The sequence below is a fragment of the Aplidium turbinatum genome, chromosome 9 (assembly GCF_918807975.1).
Source record: "Aplidium turbinatum chromosome 9, kaAplTurb1.1, whole genome shotgun sequence".
In the NCBI taxonomy this organism is placed as follows: domain Eukaryota; kingdom Metazoa; phylum Chordata; class Ascidiacea; order Aplousobranchia; family Polyclinidae; genus Aplidium; species Aplidium turbinatum.
The window spans coordinates 21,407,200-21,430,364 of record NC_137480.1 but is presented as its reverse complement, the minus strand read 5'-3'; the positions used below and the strand labels follow the sequence as shown (position 1 = coordinate 21,430,364).

General features: G+C 36.4%; 2 protein-coding genes across 2 annotated transcripts in view; both read right to left on the bottom strand.

The window, feature by feature from the left end:
- The window catches only part of LOC145777751 (multidrug resistance-associated protein 1-like), a 30,235-nt gene extending 18,864 nt beyond the window's left edge, over window positions 1-11,371 (bottom strand). Inside the window, exons 1-15 of the mRNA XM_082589196.1 lie at window positions 11,252-11,371; window positions 9,917-10,096; window positions 9,518-9,643; window positions 8,747-8,893; window positions 8,367-8,486; window positions 7,935-8,053; window positions 7,159-7,287; window positions 4,954-5,057; window positions 4,478-4,604; window positions 3,984-4,158; window positions 3,299-3,419; window positions 2,306-2,439; window positions 1,853-1,954; window positions 1,246-1,347; window positions 278-424 (exon numbers count right to left, since the gene is read on the bottom strand). Of these exons, the coding sequence (XP_082445322.1) occupies window positions 278-424; window positions 1,246-1,347; window positions 1,853-1,954; window positions 2,306-2,439; window positions 3,299-3,419; window positions 3,984-4,158; window positions 4,478-4,604; window positions 4,954-5,057; window positions 7,159-7,287; window positions 7,935-8,053; window positions 8,367-8,486; window positions 8,747-8,893; window positions 9,518-9,643; window positions 9,917-10,096; window positions 11,252-11,287 (1,869 nt within the window). The 5' untranslated portion in view covers window positions 11,288-11,371. The remainder of the gene's footprint in view (window positions 1-277; window positions 425-1,245; window positions 1,348-1,852; window positions 1,955-2,305; window positions 2,440-3,298; window positions 3,420-3,983; window positions 4,159-4,477; window positions 4,605-4,953; window positions 5,058-7,158; window positions 7,288-7,934; window positions 8,054-8,366; window positions 8,487-8,746; window positions 8,894-9,517; window positions 9,644-9,916; window positions 10,097-11,251) is intronic.
- A 5,465-nt stretch (window positions 11,372-16,836) lies between these two features.
- Window positions 16,837-22,698, bottom strand: LOC145776971 (succinate dehydrogenase [ubiquinone] iron-sulfur subunit, mitochondrial-like). The gene is made up of 8 exons (XM_082588227.1): window positions 22,512-22,698; window positions 21,865-22,001; window positions 21,561-21,704; window positions 18,954-19,032; window positions 18,681-18,784; window positions 18,449-18,560; window positions 17,899-18,021; window positions 16,837-17,549 (listed from the first exon to the last, which is right to left on the bottom strand). Exons 1-8 carry the CDS (start codon window positions 22,584-22,586, stop codon window positions 17,460-17,462), a joined length of 864 nt encoding a protein of 287 aa, XP_082444353.1. The 5' UTR covers window positions 22,587-22,698; the 3' UTR covers window positions 16,837-17,459.
- Between the last annotated feature and the right edge of the window lie 467 nt (window positions 22,699-23,165).

Below are 23,165 nucleotides of genomic sequence, written 5' to 3'. Positions count from 1 at the left end.
TGTAATGTAAAGTTAAATGTTTAACCACGATAGTGCAGGCCTCCCTACAACCACTTATCATTATAGCTGGTGAAATGCAGCACTTAAGAACGATTTAAATTGACATGCCCGGATGTATTTAAAAAGGTATATTACCAGTTACCACTTACAAACCTGAAGTATGTTATTTTCAAACGAAACATTGATTTAAAATCACTTTGGCTTTAAAGTATCAGTTAAAATTTACACTGAAAAACAGAATGATATAAAATTATAGATAATCGGAACATGGTATCACCTGAACAAGCGAGGTTACCACCATTGGCAACATGGTCAGGGGAAACCGAAGCAGGTTGAACAAGGACAGAGACACGAAAGCTTTCCGAGCGTCTAATATGTTTGTTCGATCGGATAGAACGTACACAGCAAATGTGGTTACTGAAACCTGTATTGAAAATGAAACCACATTTACCTTTACCAGGGCTGACGTTGGGGAAATTACAAATCAAAAAGAATGGATTATGATCAAACAAAAGGGGACAATTGAGCACAGACAACCTACATTGTAGGTTTCAATCAGTTCATATGAGGAGGCAACACGTATTTAAACTTAACATCAAGATCAGTGGAAAACAATCCACCCCAGTCCCTGCTCGTAAACATCGGACTTTTATCGTTGATTGAGCGTGTGCAGAACTTTGTTGCTGGGACAATTCATACAGCGAACCAATCGTTTTGTTTGCAGACGTTGAATCGATATAAAAAACGGTTGCTTTACTGGCTGGAATGGTCCTTGTTCTTTCGGCTCTTGAATTGTAACTTCCAATGGAATTGGGTTGCGTGCCGAGTTCTGACCAACAGTGGGAAGAACCGTGGTTCTTCTCCCACCAAGAGCACACTACTGCGGCTTTGACAGAACGCTTAGTGACATGCCTTTTCCTCTTTTAACATGCGCAAACTGAATATTGAAAAGCCGATTCTTGAATATATTATGCTGGAGATGAGATTGTGCAGATGCCAGTATTCGATGAATGCAAAATAGCAGTGCTATGCTTGAAGGTGGCCACAACGATTGGTCCCCTTGCTTTTCTGTGTACTCAATCAAAATCGTCAACACCCTGAGCACAACTCTACAGTTTAATTTCCTTGCGTTGGTCAAACAACCCTATGGATAATTAAAAACATTGAAACTGGACATAGATAGAGTATTTAAACAGTCAACATGTTCATCTCCAGGCTGTGAATGTAAAAATAACGTTCATTTACCATAAACGGAGCGCACACGAAAGTGAACATCGACACGGCGTTCAGGTAGGCGGCATGACGCAATTCTTTGAGCTCCTTCTCTCGAATCTCAGACACTTTATCCTGAAAACAATCGCATGTAAAGGTGGCACCAGATTCGGTCACCGAGCAATAAAAGACGACATTTTCTCATTGTACGAGGCCGCGGGTTTGGAGAGAGTAGAGTGGCCAGTTTGTATGTCTCGGTCGCCTTTTAGCAACTGCAACTATTCAATTTATTACACTCTGGGTAAAGTTGAGCAGTATTTTTCAACATTAAGCTTAGCCGGGTGTCGAACCAGGTCTATATGGTTGGACGCCAAGCGCATTTCTCACTCGGTCATCCCACGACTGCCAGACTAACGGCATGTACTTTGCATGGACACATAAAAACAATTGCAAACATCAAAGAACGTTTGTAAATAGGCACTGAAACGACAACTGATGGTAGTTGTTGCATCCCTACCACTTGCCTCCGGATAGCTTGTACATTTCGTTCAACATTCATACGTGGTGTGGAAATATTAACCACATGAAACAAGCAACTACGGTTAAAATATTTAAATTCAGATTGAATATTGAGACAAACCTTGAACGACATCTCCCAGGCGTACATCTTCAAAACCTTAATTCCATTCAAGATCTCGTTCATAAGCTTGATACGATCATCTTTGAATCTCATCTGTTTGACCTGTGATATAAAGCAGACATTAATTCCGATGCTTACAGACACCACCTTAGTGCCATGCTTGCTTAATGCCAAAACCCTTGTGACATTTTTTTTGTATTCACTGTAGCCTACGATGTTATCGGATGTAAAATGAAAATGACTTTTGATGTCGAAAATTTTCAGACGTTGGCTTTCTTGGGAACGTTTTTCTTTACATTCACACAGCGTCCAATTTGTATGAGCTCTTCTCGTGTTTAAAATATTTGTGGCTATCTTTTTATGATTTATTGTCATAACTCAAGTACATCATGGCCACCCATATAGATGCCATCTTCAGGTAGACATGAGTACATTAACAAGTTGTTGCATTACCTGCAAAGCTCTTGCCTTGGCAGCAAACACAGAGTTGATAGGAATAAGGAGAATCATGACAGCTAAGCCTGCAAGTATCGAAGGACCAAGAACTTGCCATAGAAAATACAAAGCCAAGATGATCTGGAATGGACCTGGAAGTAAGAAATTTTTCAAGCGTCAAAAAACAGTTTAAACAAACACAGTTACCAATAAGCGGGTAAACTATTTCGAACATGCGGACGTTATGTTTTATAACTTAGAAAAGATTGCAGGTTAAATTACAGCCAGGTATGACTAAAACCTATCAAAACAACGCGATAATCAAGAATAGTTGAGAGAAAAGGGCAACACTTGTGAACAATCGAAAAGAAAAAGAGCATGGCCACCTTGAGATCCGGCCTGATTTGTCACATTTTGCAGATTTTGATTACAGCTACTGCTAGTGCTTGACTGACATTTTTTGAGATGTTTTTACTTTTTGCGGTTTCCTAATGACAAAAAATTTTTTTGTTGCCTTGGGAAAGCAGTAGCAAATGAGAAAAAGTAACTTGAAAAACGCAAAATCAGACTGTTATTTAAAATTAACAGTCTGACTAAAATTTACAAAATCAAATTTTCTTTGTTTTTCAACATGTGAGGATGTTAAAACCCATTGTGTCATCTGGGGAAAAGAATAAAGAAAGCGTAAAAATCTAATTTTTAGAAAAATTTATTTAAACGTTCGCCCAAAGTTAGAAAAACTTGGAAATTTCTGCAAAATGTGACAAATCAGGCCGTATCTTTAGGTGGCCATGAAAAGAGTAAATAAGAACACATCATCACACTTCAGGGCAGTTAAATAACAATGGCCTTTGTTGAGAAGAAGCGATCTTCCTGGCGTCAGCACTACCTGACTTAGTGACTGGTGATCCCAGCCTCATGGGCGAAACACGTGTCTATTGCTGAATTCATGCTACACTCGACTGCCGAGAAACACAATGGTCTTTGTTTCCAAAAACAATCAAAACGTACCCGACCATATGATGTTGAGATAGGACATGAGGTCCATGAAGCGTTGGGCATCTACTGACATAAGATTTACAATCTCTCCCACCGTGCTTTGCTTTCGGGAAGAGTTAGACAGAACTAATGCCTGGAAAGCAAGATGTGCTGGATAGAGGTATTGAAACAGAACACAGCTCTTCTTGCAAAAAAAACTATTGTTTATTCCAGAAATACAATTTAATGCATTACAGCAGATCTAACAAACAGCAAAATGCTGACAGAAAAAGTTATGAACTAACGATGGTTTCTTCCTAAAACAATAACCAGGTGCAAATTAATTCACAGACAAAACTTTGAATAAGTTTGCATCTGACCTTTATTACAAGAAATATAAGGTAATGCATATTATTTGATAGTACCGTATATAGCTGTCATTATGAAAATATTTTATCCATCCTGTACATATATTTCGTTAATTCATAAAAGTAACTAATGCCATTGGATCAATCTTAACGCGATACAAGCAAAGAAAACTTCAGCCTCCAGGAAACTCACTGATATCGATTCATTACCGCTCAAAGCGGTCACTTTTATCAGTTAGCTTTCCAGTTAATGAAAGCACGTTTAGAAAAGTCAGTCACATTTGCAAGAGGCAACTTGACTGTTCTAAAATATATTTAATGATAACAAGCCTACATAATTCTGTCATCACCTTTTTATAAACTGCCGATATGATGGCACTTCGTAGTCGCATCCCGGCAACGAAGCATATGTGAAAATATTGCTGGAGGATGATGCTTTGCAATAAAGCAACAACAAACATGCACACAGCCAAGAAGTACCCATGCCAACTAGGGAGGTCCAGCGATATAAACGTTATGAGGCCACTGTAATAAAAGCAAAAAGTTTTTTTTTTTAATGCAAAGTTGCACTGTGATTGAACACAACAATAAAATCCTGTTCAGCTATCAACTCTCAGAAACAGTTTCAGGAACCATTTGTTGCAGTGACAACACTTTAAAATTATCAAAACTAAAATCTTCTTTTTTGTGAGCTTGTCGGGACTAACGGAAAAGCTGCACTAAAAATTTTTGATTGCAGAAAAGCTGCAAGATATTTACGGGAAAGCACTACATTCTTTACAGAAATTCATTTTGCGTGACGTTAAAGAATAAAAATATAAATGAGAATAATTTTCATACTTACCCGAGCAATTGTGGGCTCACAAAGGCAAGGATGTCCTGCAAGACTTTCAAGAAGCTACTTATCAAGAAATAAGGACCGAATGACTTGACCAAGGCAATCAATAGCGAAGCCCCCTTCTTACGCCCTCCTGTACCACAAAACAACATCTAAATGTATGGTACAGTACAGGTGTGCCAAAAATTCATTAGTCTTGAGTCGAAGAATATTCAAAACTTTCAGAAACGTGCACAACTACACATACCGCATGCTAATCACGGTAACGAGCGGGAAAACATTTGAATGCACGTAGCAATTGCACTTCTGCACCCTTGTTATTGCATCTTGAACGTTGCCGCAAACTAACCACAGCGCAGGAAACTTTATTACTTCGTATACTACAAACGACAATTCAAATTACTTCCTGTTCATGATATTCACAAAAGCATTAAGCATTCGCTGGTTGCAGAATGACGCTTTCATAAGTTATATTGATTTACTTTTTGGTTGAACGATTAAAACTTCTTCCTCCTTAGAAGGGGTGGACTCTTTCTTGAAATCAACCGTAGCAGCAAAAGAGGAAGAACTTTCGCTCCTGTATTTACTAAAACGAATAATTTTTTTAGTTGCTTGCTTAAATGTTTTCAAAAGGCCTAACTGGGGCTATTTTGCATTACGGGTCATTCTATGCCAAGCGTCCTAGACCTATCAGTTGGACCCTCTTCGATTTTGCTTAAACTTGGTCAAAATGTTATTTGGCATGATTTAGCCATGCATTACAAATTTTAGCTCAGTATCTATTATAGTTTTGGAAATATGATGCTTTAAAGTTTTAGGTACACCCTAAACATTTCCGCATTCGGTTTTTTGGACCATTTTCAATTAACCATATCTTTTTCTCCGAAGGTTGTATAAAGTTTATTTTTAGTAAAATGATTCACTTTTAGCTATATTACATGATTGCATCGTCAAAATGCAATTAATTTGCAGCATAATGGAGTAATCAAGCCTCAAAGTAGCTCTTTTCTTCATCAAAAACAAATTTTGTGCCATATTTGGAAGTCTGTAACTTTTTTATGAAAAGTAGGATGGTTATTATATTTATCATGTATGCTCTTTCCCTACCAGGCAACAACTTCACCAAGTTTGATAAGTAACATTATGTTTATTAGAAAGTTACAATGCATCAAAATATGCACCCCAAGCAAAAAAGCCAAAATAAGGCCGTCTTGTGGTATAAAAATGCCCCCGTAGCAAGGTGTTTACAAAATAATCTTTTTAACCATTTGAAGAACATTACCTAAGGAACTTGTGTACAAAGTTTTGACTTTGTCACTCAACCATTTAAGCGGTTGAAGTGAAAGAGCAAAAAACAACTGTAGAGACAAAACTATTGCTCTGAGCCATTTGGAACTGTTTTTATTGAATTCAGTGCCCCTGAAAATCCCCAAATAGCAATTTTCCCCACTCCTCTACCATCTATATTAGAAATATACTTAAAAATCACTCATGCGTAACCAGGATTTGCCCTCGTGTGGCCAAATTGCAATCCTCAATATCTCGAGAACCGAAGGCCATAGAATGCTAATTGTTTTTTTAAAAGAGTTGTCTCAGTGAGCTCTATCTGAACACAATATATCATAAAATTCTGGAACCATGGGTGTACTAATATTTTTTTTCCTAAATTAAGCATGGAATGACTCCTCTGCAAATAAGCCAATTTTTTATTATGGGGAGTTAAAAATTGGCCCCCAACTTACCTCTTAATATTTGAGTGACAAAATTAAAACTTTGTACACAAGTTCCTTAGGTAATGTTCTTCAAATGGTTAAAAAGATTATTTTGTAAACACCTTGCTACGGGGGTATTTTTATACCACAAGATGGCGTTATTTGGGCTTTTTTGCTTGGGGTGCATATTTTGATGCATTGTAACTTTCTAATAAATATAATGTTACTTATCAAACTTGGTGAAGTTGTTGCCTGGTAGGGAAAGAGCATACTTTATAAATATAATAACCATCCTACTTTTCATAAAAAAGTTACAGACTTCCAAATATGGCACAAAATTTGTTTTTGATGAAGAAAAGAGCTACTTTGAGGCTTGATTACTCGACTATGCTGCACATTAATTGCATTTTGACAATGCAATCATGTAATGTAGCTAAAAGTGAATCATTTTACTAAAAATAAACTTTATATAACCTTCAGAGAAAATCATATGGTTAATTGAAAATGGTCCAAAAAACCGAATGCGGAAAAGTTTAGGGGGTACCTAAAACTTTAAAGCATCATATTTCCAAAACTACAATAGATATTGAGCTAAAATTTGTAATGTATGGCTAAATCATGCCAAATAACATTTTGACAAAGTTTGAGCAAAATCGAAGAGGGTTAAACTGGGATCTTTATGATTTTCAGGACGTTTGGCATGGAATGACTCTTACATAAACCAGTCAGGATACCTTGGTATGAAGAATACACTTCAAACTTTGTTGCTTTTTAAGTTTTTTTTTTTGTGATAAGAAAAATCATTATGCGATAACTTTTGTATTGCGTATCAACACGTATTGTTCATACTCTCAAAAACTTAGCGTATTGTACATAATAACATAGAGATGACGTAATGCCCTTCACAAGACAATTCGCCATTATTTTTGTTTCCGAATGCATCCCGTGAATTAAAGTCACTTTCAAGATACTTACTTGGACTTGGCCAATTCTTTATTCCAGTTTTCTACAAATTGCTTTGTGACATGGGTGGACTTGTTCATTTTATTCAGTCGCCACAGATGACAGTCTTCCAGTGGCTGCTTGTAGCCAGTTATTGCCAGTCTATAATAAACAATTAAACATCAAACAATGAAAGCGAGATTATAATGCAATTGAACGCAACGCTCTGCAAAACTGCATTTGAAAAAAAGCAAATAAAAACAATCGGGTTTGGCAACCAACGTGTGTGTGGTCACATACTCAGTAACAAGGCTTCGTCAGCCTGAGATGTTGAATAACTACGATGGGGATTGGGCACCCTTGACCACTTTAAAACATCAACAAGTGTCACTCTAAAATTCTTTTGCTTCTAAGCTACAACTCGTCGAGAGAAAAGAATGTAAAAACTGGAAAGGGCACCATACCGTATTTTTCGAACCAGGGTTAATATAACGCAAACTTATTTAGTCACAGTCGCACCAGGTTAAATGAAAATGTAAAAAGTCAACCATCATCATCATTAAGTTCCTTCCTCTCGTCGAGGGTTGGAGGCAATGAGACGCCAAGTTTCTCTGTTGTGAGATTTTTTTTGCTGTAGTTTTGTAAACAACACAAAAAGTCAACAACACAATACAAATAACACACAAGGCACCAATCAATTTAAAAATTTACGATTATTGATATTTAAAACTTAGTGATCCACGAACAATACGAACATGGTGGATGCACAAACACACATAGTACAAATAGCTAAAAGTTTTTAGACATACCCTGTAAACCACCAGAACGACATCTTAGAAATGAAGGTCGCTCCGTCTTCAGGGGATGGGGGGTGATGGATGGTCTTGCCCCCAGCATGGGTAAGGGTACTATCTTGTTCACTCTGAACCTGAAATTTAAGACAAAAAGTAACAAGAATTGTTGCCGACTTTGCAAAAACACACATTAAACAACATATGAAATGACCATTAAACTAAAATACCTAAGCTGTATGTAGATCACATACGTAAATTTTCCCTCTTGTAGTAGGCTAGTGTAATTCAACATTATCAAAAAGTTTGAAAATAATTTATCTTACAAATACAGCAACACGAATTGCTGGTTTTGAATGTGCAGTTGTGCACATCATTCATTTTTTTTTCATTCTTGCACTAAATCTGATTGCTCTGACAGTCAATCCACAACAAAGACAAAACACTTACATGCTCTGGGAATGCGGGTGCTTTATCCGCAAAGAAACAGAGAAAGCTGTTCACAATTATTCCACAGAATGACAGAAAAAACATTGTAGATCTTAAGATTTCGGTGCTAGACAAGGAGCTCTAAAAATACAAAATCATATAAGCAAACATGCAAAGTTTCGCGGAACCCTGAGGTACCGTAACTATGAAAATTAATTTATGAAATAACACTCTAGGTGGAAAACTATACCAAAGTATATTTTGCAATATTGCAATATCTCACACCAAACAATAATAATTTTTAAGTTGCTTTTTACTTTTCTACATAATATGTTTTACGTCATGTTACATGTCAACTCATACAAACAAGAATATGTCCAAATCTAAATACTGTATATTACCCCAGCTTGGCTTGACACAATGCGATCAACATTTCCTTTAAACACAAATATCCAGCTAAGAAGAAAGAACAACCAGTATGTGGTCAAAAGGCCGGATGATTGAATTCCTTTTATTCGGTCATACTGAGTCAAGATGAGAGCCAAAGCCTGAACAAATAGAAGCTCAAGTGACAAGTGATCAGGAAGAAAATGATATAGACAATGTCTTGCTACAGTTATATATTATTATTTGATGATATTTATTTATTTGCAAGCATGGCGCATAGCTCACTGCTTGCAGTTTGAGCACTTTTGCAAGGTTGGCAAAAGTACCCATTTTGTGGCCTCTTTAGAAACAACAAATTAAAAAATTGCCAAACGAGGTTTGTAGCTCCCAGTGCACTCACTGCACTGATGCAGCTGTGAAGCCGAAACGGTGTGCCACTGTCCGTAGTTAATTATTATTTAATGTTGTTATTATTAATTATTTATTAAAGTATTTGCAGCATCACGGAAGATAGGCTAGTAGTTAGGAAGAAAACATTTTATGAGATTTACTTGCTTTTTATTTTACTAGCAACGGAACAAATAAGCACAATCGTACATTAATAACATTACGACAAAAAACAGTGTTGATATGTATGCAAATTGCAATGCCGTAACTATAAACGCTATGAACACTGTACACTTGTACTTGTACAGTCACCAGAAAAACGCAAGTCATTTCATTTATCAAATGCCTGGTAAACAGTCTCCTCTCTATATTTACTACAACACATTTCTTGCATTTACCATTGACATTCCAAGAAGTAGTGGTGTGACAAGGTTAACCGTTGCCACTGGCAGTGATTGACCCCAGTCTACTAAGTTTTTGATCAAATCAGTCCAAGCAAACACCCACAAAAGAAAAGTTGTAATCTGAAAATAAAAACAACATTCCACTTCACAGTTTTGCCTGTTTATATGTTGGAATTATGTAATAAGTTTTTTCATGAATGCTTTTTCTTTGTTTATTTGAGCTTCTGGGGCCGAGGGTTTATTATTTTACCAGGTTTGCAATGTTCCCGGACTACACTACAAGGCAAATAAAGGGTAGCCGGTCTTTGGTTTCTAAAATTAGTACACTACACAACAAACTGATGTAATATGGTATAACACATTTGAACATTTCAAAGCAATTTATAAGCAAACCATTTTGGCTTTGAAGAGAGCAGATATTGAAATACGAGAAGAATTCCTTTTGCATGTTGTTAGGTAGTAAGGCAACGCTAGTATCCACAGAAATCCACAAGGTGTCAAAGTGAATACAAGTTGTTGGAAACAATTGGAAAAAACTGGGTTTGTTGTATTGTAGACTTGATTTGTAAAATCCTAAAAAATCATGTTTGTTACATTGCAACATAATATATACAATTATACATTGCTCCAAGCAACTTTGAATTGGAACATTTTAGACTATTAAATATAAAAAAAAATATGTAAATAAATATCCCCAAAAAAGCACTCCAAAAAGTCTACTTTAGAGAAAATCCTCCCTGATAAACATCGCTTTGAATAAAATCATGACCTTATAAAATAGAATAAGTATATAAACAAAATTAATTAGATAAAAAAATTTGTCAAATTTATTGATAAAACTTTTGCCATTGTAAAGGGGAAATATTTCTCTTGATAAAAAATTAAAAACATTTAGTTGAATGATATTTTTCTAGTAGCCTATGGATTTTTTCCCATGGGGCTATTTTGCACGGTGATCTTTTTCGAGTAGATATTTTCAGGTGTTTTTTTTATGTTTTTACCAATTATAAATATACTATAAAAAATAATAAAGACAAAACAAACAATGCTCACTAAAATCCAAAATAAACACTAGGCCTATCACATTGTTTGAATAAACTGTTTGCATAATAAGATACCGTTCGATACTTCTATATAATACAGCTTTTATCCAAGCAATCAAAAGGCTATATATATAAAGGTATAGGCTACTGACACAGTCTATTTCTTGTCAAAAGTCAAAAATGTGCATAATTTGGTGACAGAGACATTGAAACAGCCATTGAATAAAATCAGCTATCAGATCAAATACGATAGAAGTCACTTAATCAGTATTTTATAGCTAACATGACATATCAATACAAACAAAATTTAAGATGCATAGTACCAAAAGTTGCACAATTTAAAATGAAATGACCATAACTGCCTTCTTGATTAAATCTTCCAACACTGGTGATCGCTTTCCTAGCCTGAAGATAGGGGAAAGCAGAGATTTGTAATGATTTTTCATAAACCATGACAATAAAAGCTGTTATTTGCTTTGATGTGACTGCTTTTAAGTGGCAATACAACCAATAACTTAATCAGAAAACATATTAAAAAAAATTGTGGATCAGTGTTCACCTAATTCAAACTGTTATTGTCAACTCAATGCACTTTACTGCTGAATAGAAATACAGGTAGCCGTATGTTATATCTACAGTAGTCTACAAATATGAATGTTGTCCCAATTAACTTAACTAAACCTACCAAAAAGACTTCTCCACAAAATTCTGTCAAGTCCATATGAACATGTGCAAAACAGAAGCTTTATGCAATTAAAGCACTTTTGTAAAACAAAATTTCAGCCCTACAGACCTACCGGTACCACTTTAAATGCATACAACAATACAGATCAAAATTTAGTTCCTTGTATGCTTATTGTCTTTTACTTATGTCCAAACAACAATACCAAAAATATTAGCCTACTCTCTGAAATGAAACCTTCATGCCAGTCTAATACTACCGTAACTTGCATCATTTCATTAAACTTTAACGGCTTATAGCCTAGGCTAAATATACATAAGTTCCCATAACTGCAAAAACGTTTGTTAATAGCGAAAATAAAAGTAACTCTTGAAAGTTAATATTCTGACATTATCTGACTTCAACTACTTTCTGCAAAAAACAACCGAACTAGGGCAATTACTTTTAAAGATTTTAATACGACATGACAACAAAAACATCATGATTATTCAATTTCTGTGTGTTCTCGTCTACGGTGCCTTCATCAGTTCTTTTTATTTTGCTCTGTCCATCACATTATTCTCCTTCAGCCCAACTTTATTTGTTTTCATATTTTACGTGTTCTTTTTAAACATCCCAGGACCCAGATCTATGCCTCTTCCCATTCCCATCCAGGGGCGCCGGAACGATTTTTGACTGGGGGGGCAAGATTACAAAAAAGGGGCACTTTTGTTTACAAAAGGGCCAATTTTTTTTTCAAGTTTTAAGATAAGATATAGCGATAATGCTAATCTATCAGCTCACTATGTATTGAGTATAATGATAGTCTACAAGTGTCCAGTATACAAAGAAGGGCATCATGCTATGTTATAATGATGTAACCTACTGTAAAGCCTTAAAGCAGCCTGCGGCCATGGCCGCTAAGTAGTGCTTGAATGACCGCCGGTGCTACCTCCTCAATCGGCCAAGTTTGGTCGCCGGTCTCTTCTAGCCAATTATTTAATTTCGCAATAGAATGATGGTGGATTAACTGTCGAAAAGTATCAAAGAGTGACGCAAAATTAGGTCAGCGCGTTATAATTGCCACTGTTGCATTGTATCTTTGTTATTGATGGAATATATTCATCTGCGATCACCAGCGCTGTCAGTCTTGTTTGTAATTCCCGACGTTTATTTTAACAAAGTCTTAATCCAAAGTGCTAATTTACATCGGCTGGCAATATTGTCGTTTTTATGTCGATTCGATGTTGTCGGACATTGAATCGTAGGTTAGTTGACATCCGAGGGGAAAACATTTTTTGATAATATTTTGCAAAAATCATGCTTCGTTTAGTAATGTCCTTCACATCATTGAAATACTTATTTTATTACCTTGCCATCATCGTCAACACATGTCGAACGTTGTTTTTCGTTGGTAAACAGAATTCTAGGGGAGTGGCGAACTTCTTTAAAATCTTGCCACATTGAAATCAAGCCACATTGGAGACATTCGTGCGAGTGTCGTTAGATGGTCCCGCAGTACTGAATTACAATCCCGATAAAGCAGTTATTGCATAGTGCAACGATTCTATTGTAGGACGTCGCCCAGGCCCAGACTTCAACAACGCTAAGTGATCATTTTAGCATTGTTGCAAGTTTAATTCTATTTACTTGTGATACCGGTATCGTTATTTTGTATTTTGGCCTCCAAGCACGCAGATTTGGCGACCGAGAAGGAGCTCCCAGTAGGGCACGACGGCTGCCAAAAAAAAACGAGTTTTAAGGCCTGTAGGGGAAGGGAAGGTAATTTGATACGGAAGGTAATTTGATACACCCCCCCTACAGAAGTGTACAAATAATATTAGTCAAAAATATTGTTATTAGGTGGAATATCTTTGAAAATAATGCCTACAAAAATTGCACCATGCAGCTAACTCGTGCTTTTATGGCATAAAATTGCAAAAATGTGCTTTTTGAATATTTTCGTAAAATTTTTAACTCATGATTATTTTCGTCTGGAAAATTAAAGAAAAGTTCTTGAAAGATGAAACCAAACTCATTTGACAGTTCATTGATAAGGCTTCAAGGGCATGTCACGTTTTTTCTGCAATGTGCATCCGAGCATACAAAAATCAGAATTTTATAAATTTTTTGGGAAAAGGTAAATTGATACATGTGGAGAAGGTAAATTGATACAGTAAATTAAATTCTTTTTTGTGACTGTAGTAAATGTTGTCATTGATCTAGTTGATTTTAATAAGTTATTCTTTATTAACAAGACCTGCTACTTTGAGAAACAACTATTATATAGGCTTTCGTAGGCCTACACGCTGTCTGCTGTCAAAAAATGAGAAAAGCGCAATGCTCCCCCCTTGAATAAGAACTCTAGCCAATGATCCTTCCCATGTCCGTTCCGCTGCAGAAGCTTCGCCGCACACATGGGCCTCAACAGTCGTCCTTGCACCCAAGCACGCCAACCACATAGTAAATTTTCATTTATTGCTTTGCTGTCAAAGGGGATTTCTGTATTAGTTTTACTGTATCAAATCACCTTCCAGGCGTATCAATTTACCTTCCGTGGAAGGTAAATTGATACATTTGAGTGACGTTTTTAAAATTTTAATTAAAAAAAATGTAACAAAGATAGAAAAGTGAAAATGTTTTTAAAAAGTGTGTAAGGGATCAGACTTTCATTTCAGCTTAAAATCAATAGTTTGTGTCACGTAATTTTCAGTTAACAGGCAAAAATGTTAAAAGTGTATCAAATTACTTTCCCTTCCCCTACTGTGTTGCAAATTTTTTTGCCGTAAATATTATTGTGAGGCAAAAATGAAAGATTATAATTAGGCTAAAAGCGAATAGCAAAAATTGTTATATTACAAAATGTGCAGTACCAGTAGCTTACATGACTTTAAAAGGGCACTATTGCCCCCCTGCCCCTCCATCTGCAGAAAAATTGAAGGCAGGGGGGCATCCGCCCCCCCTGCCCCCCCGCTTCCGGCGCCCCTGTTCCCATCCACTTTCAAATTCAATGATTTTGCTGGGCAACACCAAAATTATTCCTCAAATGAATACGTACCGTAGGCTATAGGCTATATTAAGATTCAAAGAAAATAAAGGGGCGTACCAGCAAGCATCTATACTATAGGACTGGCCCATAACATAAGAGAACGATCCACATTTTGGATAAGTTGGTAGGCTACTTTTGAAAGAAAGCTACCCAGAAAACTTGAGCTGCAAACCGGAACGCATCACCCCATGATATCTACTGAAGGAAATCATTGTTTGCAACTTTCGAAACACTTTTCCAAATATTTTTGTTGCTTTGAAAATTTGTTACGTAAACCAGTACGGTACCTCCAACGGTAGCGAGTTGAAAACGTGGCTTTAGCGCACAGGAATTTGTAAGATTTGTTTACGCACCACCACGACTTAAAACCAAGTGAACAGTTTATGCATGTTGTGCATCAAATTAGACCTTGCAAAATCTTTATTATTTGATGCTGTGATCCGTAACTTTGCATGGCAAAAGGTTCGGAAAGGATTGAATGCTTTGTTGAGCTATTTTCATTGCCCGCATTGTGTGTTTACAATTTTTCCTTTATCTACTGTAGGTTGTACTAAAATTACCACCTATAGCAATGTCGATTCACAACATGACTGGAACCAACGCAGACTTGTCAAGGGAGTAGACGTTATCCCAAAAGCGGTTCTTGCAGGTTCTACACAACGAACAGACAAAGACAAGAGTTCATGAGCAAACACGCCCTCACTGCCTTAACAGTAGAGAGTTTAAACAAACTACAGTATAATGCATTATTTGGATATGGTGCATTTTTCTCGGAAGTGTCTTTATTTGGGGCCGGGAAATCGTTTTAGTACGGGACTTAAATTCTCCTCTCAACGGCCGTGGCCAAAGACACCATGTATGAGGTGTGCAACTGTGCATGTGCACATCATATAACTTTACTGCAATTATTTTAAGAGTAAGTATTGAGCAACAATGGCAATTTTGCTGCAAGTGCAGTCGAATGGTTTTTGCTGATTTTCATAATTATCGAAAAAAGTTTTTTCATATATAGTCTACGTTGTTTAAAATCGAAACTTTAAGGAATTCAATTTCACGATGAGGAAAGTAGCCATGTTCGGCTTAAGACACATGATGCAACGCATGATACAAATTCGTTACTTGTATTTTTGCTGAAATACAGTATGCTGTTTTGGGGTCCACTTTTAGTATTGTTTCCCGACCAGTCATGATTTCTCTCGGAAGCCCTGAGTGCAGATTCCATTTCTGATTTTTTGGATTGTGATGAAAACGACAAAATGTTACCCTAGGACAGTAGTTCTCAAACTGTGCGTCGCGACGCCCTGGTGCGTCGTTTCACTTTTCCAAGGGCGTCGTAGAATAGTTCCGTTTCTTGGCTGAACTCAGTTTAAGATTATAAAAATGAGGTTAACCCTTTGAGGACCGCTGGGATTGGTCCACATGTGTCCCATGCACTTAGCCAATTACACCGCAATTAACTAAAAAATTTGCCACTGCTAATACCCTAACGTAGTACTGGATGTCTATCCTTCCAAAAAAAATTGGAAACTCTGAATCATTTTTCTAGGTATTATTTCAGTTTGAAAACAGTGAAGAGTTGAGGTTGCAAGTGCATTTTTTCCCTTCAAATTTGCGAAGCAGAGGCTTATTTATTTATTTACATTTGTCCAAGCTCGAGTCGAAATTTGCAAAATACTTCCCGGAAACTTAGGAGCAAAATGGTTGGAACGCCTGGTTAATAGGATGAAGACAGTATGGTTTTCGAAACGTTTGTTTGCTGAATATGAGTTTGGTATCTACATTTTGGGCACTTCCCGGAAAAATTTTCAAAGTACGAATGGATTCGTGATTCTTTCATAGTAGCAAATCCGGCAAATTTTTGGATTCAATAAATGACGATTATCCAGGTTTGGTGAAGAAAGCACTACGAACTATTATCCCATTTGCCATGTCGTATTTATGTGAAGCAAAATTTTTTGTCTTGGCGACGATAAAACGAAATATCGATCACGAATAAACAGTGAAAGAGAAATGCGGGTTGCAATTTCAAAATTTTTCGCAAGATTCAATGAACTTTGTGAAAACAAACAAGCCCACATTAAATAATATGCATTGCTTTTTGTTGTTGTGTCAATAAACAAAACTTTAATCATAACTTTCTTCATTTACTTTTATTTGCTGGTGCGTCGCAAGTCCAGAAAACTTTTCCAGAGGCGTCGCAACAAAAAAAAGTTTGAGAACTACTGCCCTAGGACCAGGCATTTTTGAATGACCTAGTGCGCGATTTATCAAAGAAAAATCTGAGCTTTTAGGTTTTCGCCAAAAGGAATTAAATTTGTTAAAGCCAGGAACAATAATCTAACATTTTCGTTGACATGCAAATCTAACCTCTTACTTTAAAGTCAAAGATTGTGAGTGTTTTTGCACTGATGCTGATTCACTCATGCATGAGCCACGAACACATTAGCGCAGAGTGGAGACTGTTGAGTGTTGATTGATTCCAGCAAAGCTAGTTTGAAAGCTGCCCTGCTGCACAATGGGAATAAATTTCAGAAAGGTTCACTCAAAAACACCAATTGAGTGAATCTCACGAATCTTTTATCGCCGCAAAACTAAACACAAAAAATGTGATTTCTGGTTTATCTAGCAAGAATGTATTTCCAAGAAAAACAACATTGACATGAAACACAGCGTCAAAGGCTAAATAAGATGTATCTTGCACTATTCTTGTTTCATATTTTTTTCTCATGGTTTGCTGTAGCCTACAACTGTATATTATAATATATAGGCTAATCTGAGCCCAGCGTCCACCTTAGTTGGTTGTCAATAAGGAACGTAGTGATGGAGGGAGCTTGGGAGAGCAATCGTCCCCTAAAAGTTTATCTCACCACCCACCATAAAAATATGCTTTTAATAATTAGCTACAGTATTATGTTACAACGTTTTAATGACTGAAAATATTTGCCCTCCAAACAGTTACTTTTGAAGCCCTAAAATTTTTCTTTCCAGCTACATCGCTGTTGTCAATCTTATTGACTTTTCTCAACGGCACACTTTGTAGCATGCAATGTTGTCAACAAAAATTGTCCTTTACAAAAACTCAAATGTAGTTGTCTTGAACAAGGTGCGACACACACGCATAATACATACAGCATGATGTAGATACAATACAACTTTATTTAAATAGAAAATCTTGTAAAAGTCTCATTGTGCTGCAGCGGCAGAAGCTCTGTGAGAGTTGTGCTGTGACAGCATCTTCTTCAGTTCAGCAATGGCGAGGCCCGGATTCAATCCCTATGAAAGTGCAAAATGCAGGTCACCACATTAAGCTGCATTTCAAATTAAATACATGCACAATGCACATGCTTTTTTCAGTCGTTTCTTTACCACTTTACTGAAAGAAATTCTACAACGTAAGTTCAGTCAGGAATATGAGTTCAGTACAGTAGAAAAATTCAGAAATAGCAGGTTTTTAAAAGTCATACAATTTATAATCTTCTTTTGGAGTTGACATAACTGTAGTAACACGTCAAGTACCGGTAGCCTAAATGAATGAAATAGATTGACGAAAAGGTAATAGTCTCATCTCTCTTCATACTAACTACCCGCCGCTGATTGCAACGCAAAAGATACTAAATCATACCTTCGGGCACGTTTTGGTGCAGTTCATGATGGTGTGGCATTTATAGAGCGAAAAGGAATCGTTCAGTTTGTCTAACCTTTGAGCTTGGCTTTCGTCTCTGCTGTCAATAATCCACCGGTAAGCCTTAAAAATATCAAAAACATTTAGAAAAGGAAAACACTTTTATCACACACAGTGAAAAACAAATAGTTCCTTTAGAATCAATGATTACTTATTATAATACTTAATAAAAAATTAAAAACAATAGGAAATAAACCCTAAGTGCAACCTTGTTAAATGGGATGTGAAAAGTAGGCCATGCCTCAATGCACATTTCGTTATCGTCTTAAAATTTGTTCACAAGTGGATTTTGTGGCAGTACTAGTTACAGACATGTACTGTAGGCTATGTACCTTAATACCCAAACACTTATTCATGCACGTTTAATTTCCTTCGAGATTTTACCACTTTTTTCTATTTAACATGTTGAAATATCGCTGGTTATATCTTTCTTACCCAGTAGATGTGAATGACAAGAAATACTGTATAATAATATAATGATTAACCACACCTGCATAAGCACTGCTGGTCCAAGATACTTATCGGAACTCCACCAATAGCTTGGGCAGGATGTTGAGCAGCAGGCGCATAGAATGCACTCGTATAAGCCATCTAGTTTTTGCCTGTGAAGTAGAATTTTGTATCATACAAGAAAACAATTAACTATTTGATTAATGTATGTAAACCATCTCCCCAGTAAATTATGTTTTGGAATTCTTCTTTTCAGCAGATCAGAACCATACCTGTCTTCAACGGACTGATAATTTTCTACACCAAGTTTACTCTTATCGTTTTGCTTGAGAAACGGTTCAATGGAACGGTATTGTGCATAGAAGTTGTTCATGTCCTGCACGAAGAAAATGTTTTAGTTTAAAATCTCAAACCAATAATATTATCGATGGTAGTCCAACCAGAATGATTGAGAAGTGAACACTCATCCTCTGCACAGTCCCATTGCAATCAATCACCATCATAAGAACGAGTTAGCTAATACAAAAAAAATGAACCAAACTCACAGGCACAAGATCTTTGACAACGTACATGTGCGGAAGAGGGTAAATTCTGGTCTTCTTCTTCAGATTTGTGTCAATACGCCTTCACATTAACAAGAGGGGCATTTGATTAAAATAAAAATTGATTAACTAATTCAGATTTAACATATTACGTTTATTTTTAACATAATTTACAAAAAACAAAATCACATTAAAACAAATGTCACATCAAACGTTTTCAACATCACATGATGCCCTCTGTAGGAATAACATAGAGTAATTTTGATATGCTAAACCTGATTACGTTACTCGGCTTCGTATGCCGATGGTACAACAATAAACTCTCTACCGAAGCTCTATACCAGGGTTACTCAACTAATCTTTACAAAGCTCCAGTTTGACAAGTTGGAATATTTTTAGCGGTCCAGTGAATGAGTTATTTCACACGCAACCACGAAAGTTAAACTATCTGCACAAAACCACTTCTTAGGTAAAATGTAACTCGAATTGGATTTCTGAGAAAGCTTTGGGGAGTCTGAGAGTTGAAGCTCCCCAGCAACTAGGATAATCACAGTAAAAATTGTTTCCTCCCAATAGAAATCTGTTTAAAAAAGCCCAGAAGGTCCGGAGTTGGACCGCGGTCCACCAGTTGAGTAGCCCTACTCAATACTAACTACTCAGCCTAGTACTCATATGCAGTGGTGGCCTTTGGGATGGGCGAACTGCGCGACCGCCCATGGCACGCGCTTATCCAAAATATGCACAAATAAAATTTACATTAAGCACGAGCAAAACATTGGACAAAGCTTCTCTTATTAAAGAGTTTGCGCAATAAAAGCTAGAAAGGTGCATTTTGTGTAAGTGCTGCAGACGGGTGGTGTAGGACTCGGAGGGCACTGGGTGTGGTGGTAGGCCTACAACATAGCATCAGAGTGATGTGAAGATGTCACAGGATGAAATACACCTTTCTTGCTTACCATCGCTGTGTTGTTGTAGTATCATGTCAATCATACGCGCCGACTTCCAGGGCGGGCCGGTACCCCCCGTAAATTTATGGTTGGGGGGCAACAAAAATAGTTATTACAAGTGGTGTTTCAAAGATAAAACACTTCGCGAAAGAGGTTTAGATTATTTAAACGGACTTAAAGAATGCCGAAAGCGAAAAATAGCCTACGTTGCTTGCTCTTGCTGCAAAACAGCAGCTGATCGCATGGCTTTCTCATTTGGTATGGAAATTTCAAAGTATATGGTAAAGTAGCTTACGCTGCTGGAATAGTCACGCAACTATTCACTGCGATAATAAGTTAATCAGCTAAATTAAACTCGCTATTTTCAACGAGGTCTTCTCGTTGTGAGATCAATTATGATTCAACAGATCGCATTGTTTTGTTCGCAATGTGTGAGAATTAAATCGAAAGCCGATAAAAGAAAAGGTGTTTAATGGTTTCGGTCGCAGATATTGCCTGCAATAACGACGTCTCTTACCGCTATTATCACCTAGCTAACCTGACATCATTGTTTTATGCGGCAGCTTAGGTTTGACATCGACTTCAACGATCATGGACTGTTACGTAATAAGAACGATTATAATATATCCTACACGCAAAAATAAAAAAATTGATCTCTTAAAACAGTTCTTTCCGCTGTTTTGTCTCGTGAGCTTTGCATATTGCTCAACAAGAGCACAAAGTTTAGAATTGACAAGAAAACATTAAATTTGAAAATTAAGTTTGAATCACTGCAAATAAAAGTATTCAAAACTTTTATTTCGGCCGACGCCATTTCACACTCCGTAATCTACGTCAGCAATGATTTTGCCGCAGCAAAAATGCGTTCATTTTGAAAACTGCCGAGCTGGAAACAACAACTTGTCCCGTGTATGAGTTGAACCTGCTTTTTTGAGGTGAAAATCACTTGCGAACATCTCGACCTATACTCGAGTATATAGGGTATTCGATAAAAGACTATAAAGACTTTCGATAAAAAAAACAGAAGAGAAAACACTTCGCCGTTGTTAACGCTTTGAAAGTAAGTAATTAGCAAAAACGAACGAAACGAGTTTAATAAAACTGATAGCGAGTTTCCAGTTTCCACACTGCGTGAGATCATGATTTTTAGCATTTTATTTCGATAACTTCAGTCTTGATCGTTGTTATTCACTAGCACGAAAAGGAAATGAATCGGCTTGTTTTCCAACTGTTCCAATTATGAGCTGACAATATCAAAATTTTTACGATTAGGCGTACTGCATGCGTAAAACTAATCGTTTCAAGCAGCGGTTCTAAGAAATTCGGTTTGCGACTAAGGTGTCAATATAAACAAGACAGTGAGCTTAATCAAAGACTATTTTAATTGAGTAAAATAGCCTTATGGTTATGACGTCATCACCTTTCTCGCTCCCCAAGGTTTTTTGAAAAGTCGGCGCCTATGATGTTAATTCCTTTAAATATTGTGTTATTGTAATTTATGGTTATTTGAGTTTGCGTACTTTAATTTGTCGATGCCGGGCTGTAGGGGGCCCACAAAACCTTAAGGCCACCACTGCTCATATGCAAACTGAAAGACTTAAAATTTAAGTAAAAACTTATTTCTTAAAAACTCTACAAAGTAAATTTATCACTGAGTACATACGCAAGGCATGCTAAAGTATTAACTCCTTGAATGTTCATTGCGCACGAGCCACATATCCCCTCTCTGCATGATCGTCTGAAGGTTAAACCAGGATCATTCTCGTTCTTGATTTTGATCAACGCGTCCAAAACCATGGGTCCACACCTATCCGAAAGTAAGTCAATGAAATATCGCAAATCAGCTTTCTGGAGAAAGAGAAACAAACTCACAATAATTAATCTTTCAGTAAATATCAGACAGCATCGGTTGACAAAACGTTTTCTGATGTTTCGTGACAATTAATGAAGTTTGAAGTTACACTTACTGATTCAGATCCACTTCATAATTTTGCATGAATGGGAGCTTTCCCTTTTCCTCCGGGTTCCATCGATAGATCGAAAAAGTTTTCAAACGAACATCGGGACTAGCTGCAGCGGCAGCAGTTGCAGAGTGTCTTATGGCCTATGACATCCATGTAACAAAATAAATTTATTATAGTAGAGAAATGCAAATTTCTTTCAAAAATATCTTTTACAAGTTTTTCTTATCATACAATAACAGAAGTTTGTTTGATCTAATTTTTTCTCACAGACAATCAAATTTATTTCAATATATATTGTACCAAATAAATAAAATCGAATCAGAAATATCAAGCTTAGCTACATAACACAAAGTACAACAACAACAATCTAATTAAAAAGCGTCAATAGAGATCACTACAGGTGCAATCATGTTACACATTTTCTATCCATAGTTGTCATACTCCACTTTCACACAGACAATGAAGTCCATCAATTACAAAGGAAATCAATTTTAAATTTACAACAACAAATATGGTTACACGGTTTTAAATCAGTCATCTGAAAAGTAACCACTGCCTGGTGTCTGGTCTAATCACTCTGACTCTAAAACAACTTATAATAATGTAATGTGATGGTATCAGACAGTACCTTTTACACAAAATCTACTTACTTGGCAATTTTGTGAAAACAGCAATTGGTTTGATTTTCGCAACACTGTGCAAGAAATTTTAAGACCAGACGCCATTTTGCAGAATTATATCATAAAATTCAAAAATATATTTCAATAAAGCAAAAATTCAGTCACCATTTCAAGTCTACAAATATATATAGTAAAAATTCTGAAAAGTGGATAACAAGTTACATTGCTCTCAAGATCAATTATTCAGTATTCATTTACAAATAACATATTTTGTTATAAATAGGCTAACAACAATCACATACTAGGCTAATCAAATAATACTGAAATCAATTACATTGGTCTACACGATTGTTGTGATATGAACTTCTGATATGGAATTATTTTGGGGTGCCAAATCCGACCTCAGATCTATTTTATCATATTCATGTTTTTGAGATATGATAACAACAAATTGTTACTTTTGTCGAAAGATTAGACAGTGATTTTATTGTAAACACACTGTGCTATATCCAGAAATTCGGGCCATGGGGTGCATAAATAGCTGAAATACACCCACACTCCACAGACTATAATTTTGATACCGATTTGCTATTGACGCAACATTATTAACCAACCAGTAATGACAAGCTAAAAGAAAAGTTAAAAGTATAACTGAAAAAAATATGAGAATTGTATACAAAGGGC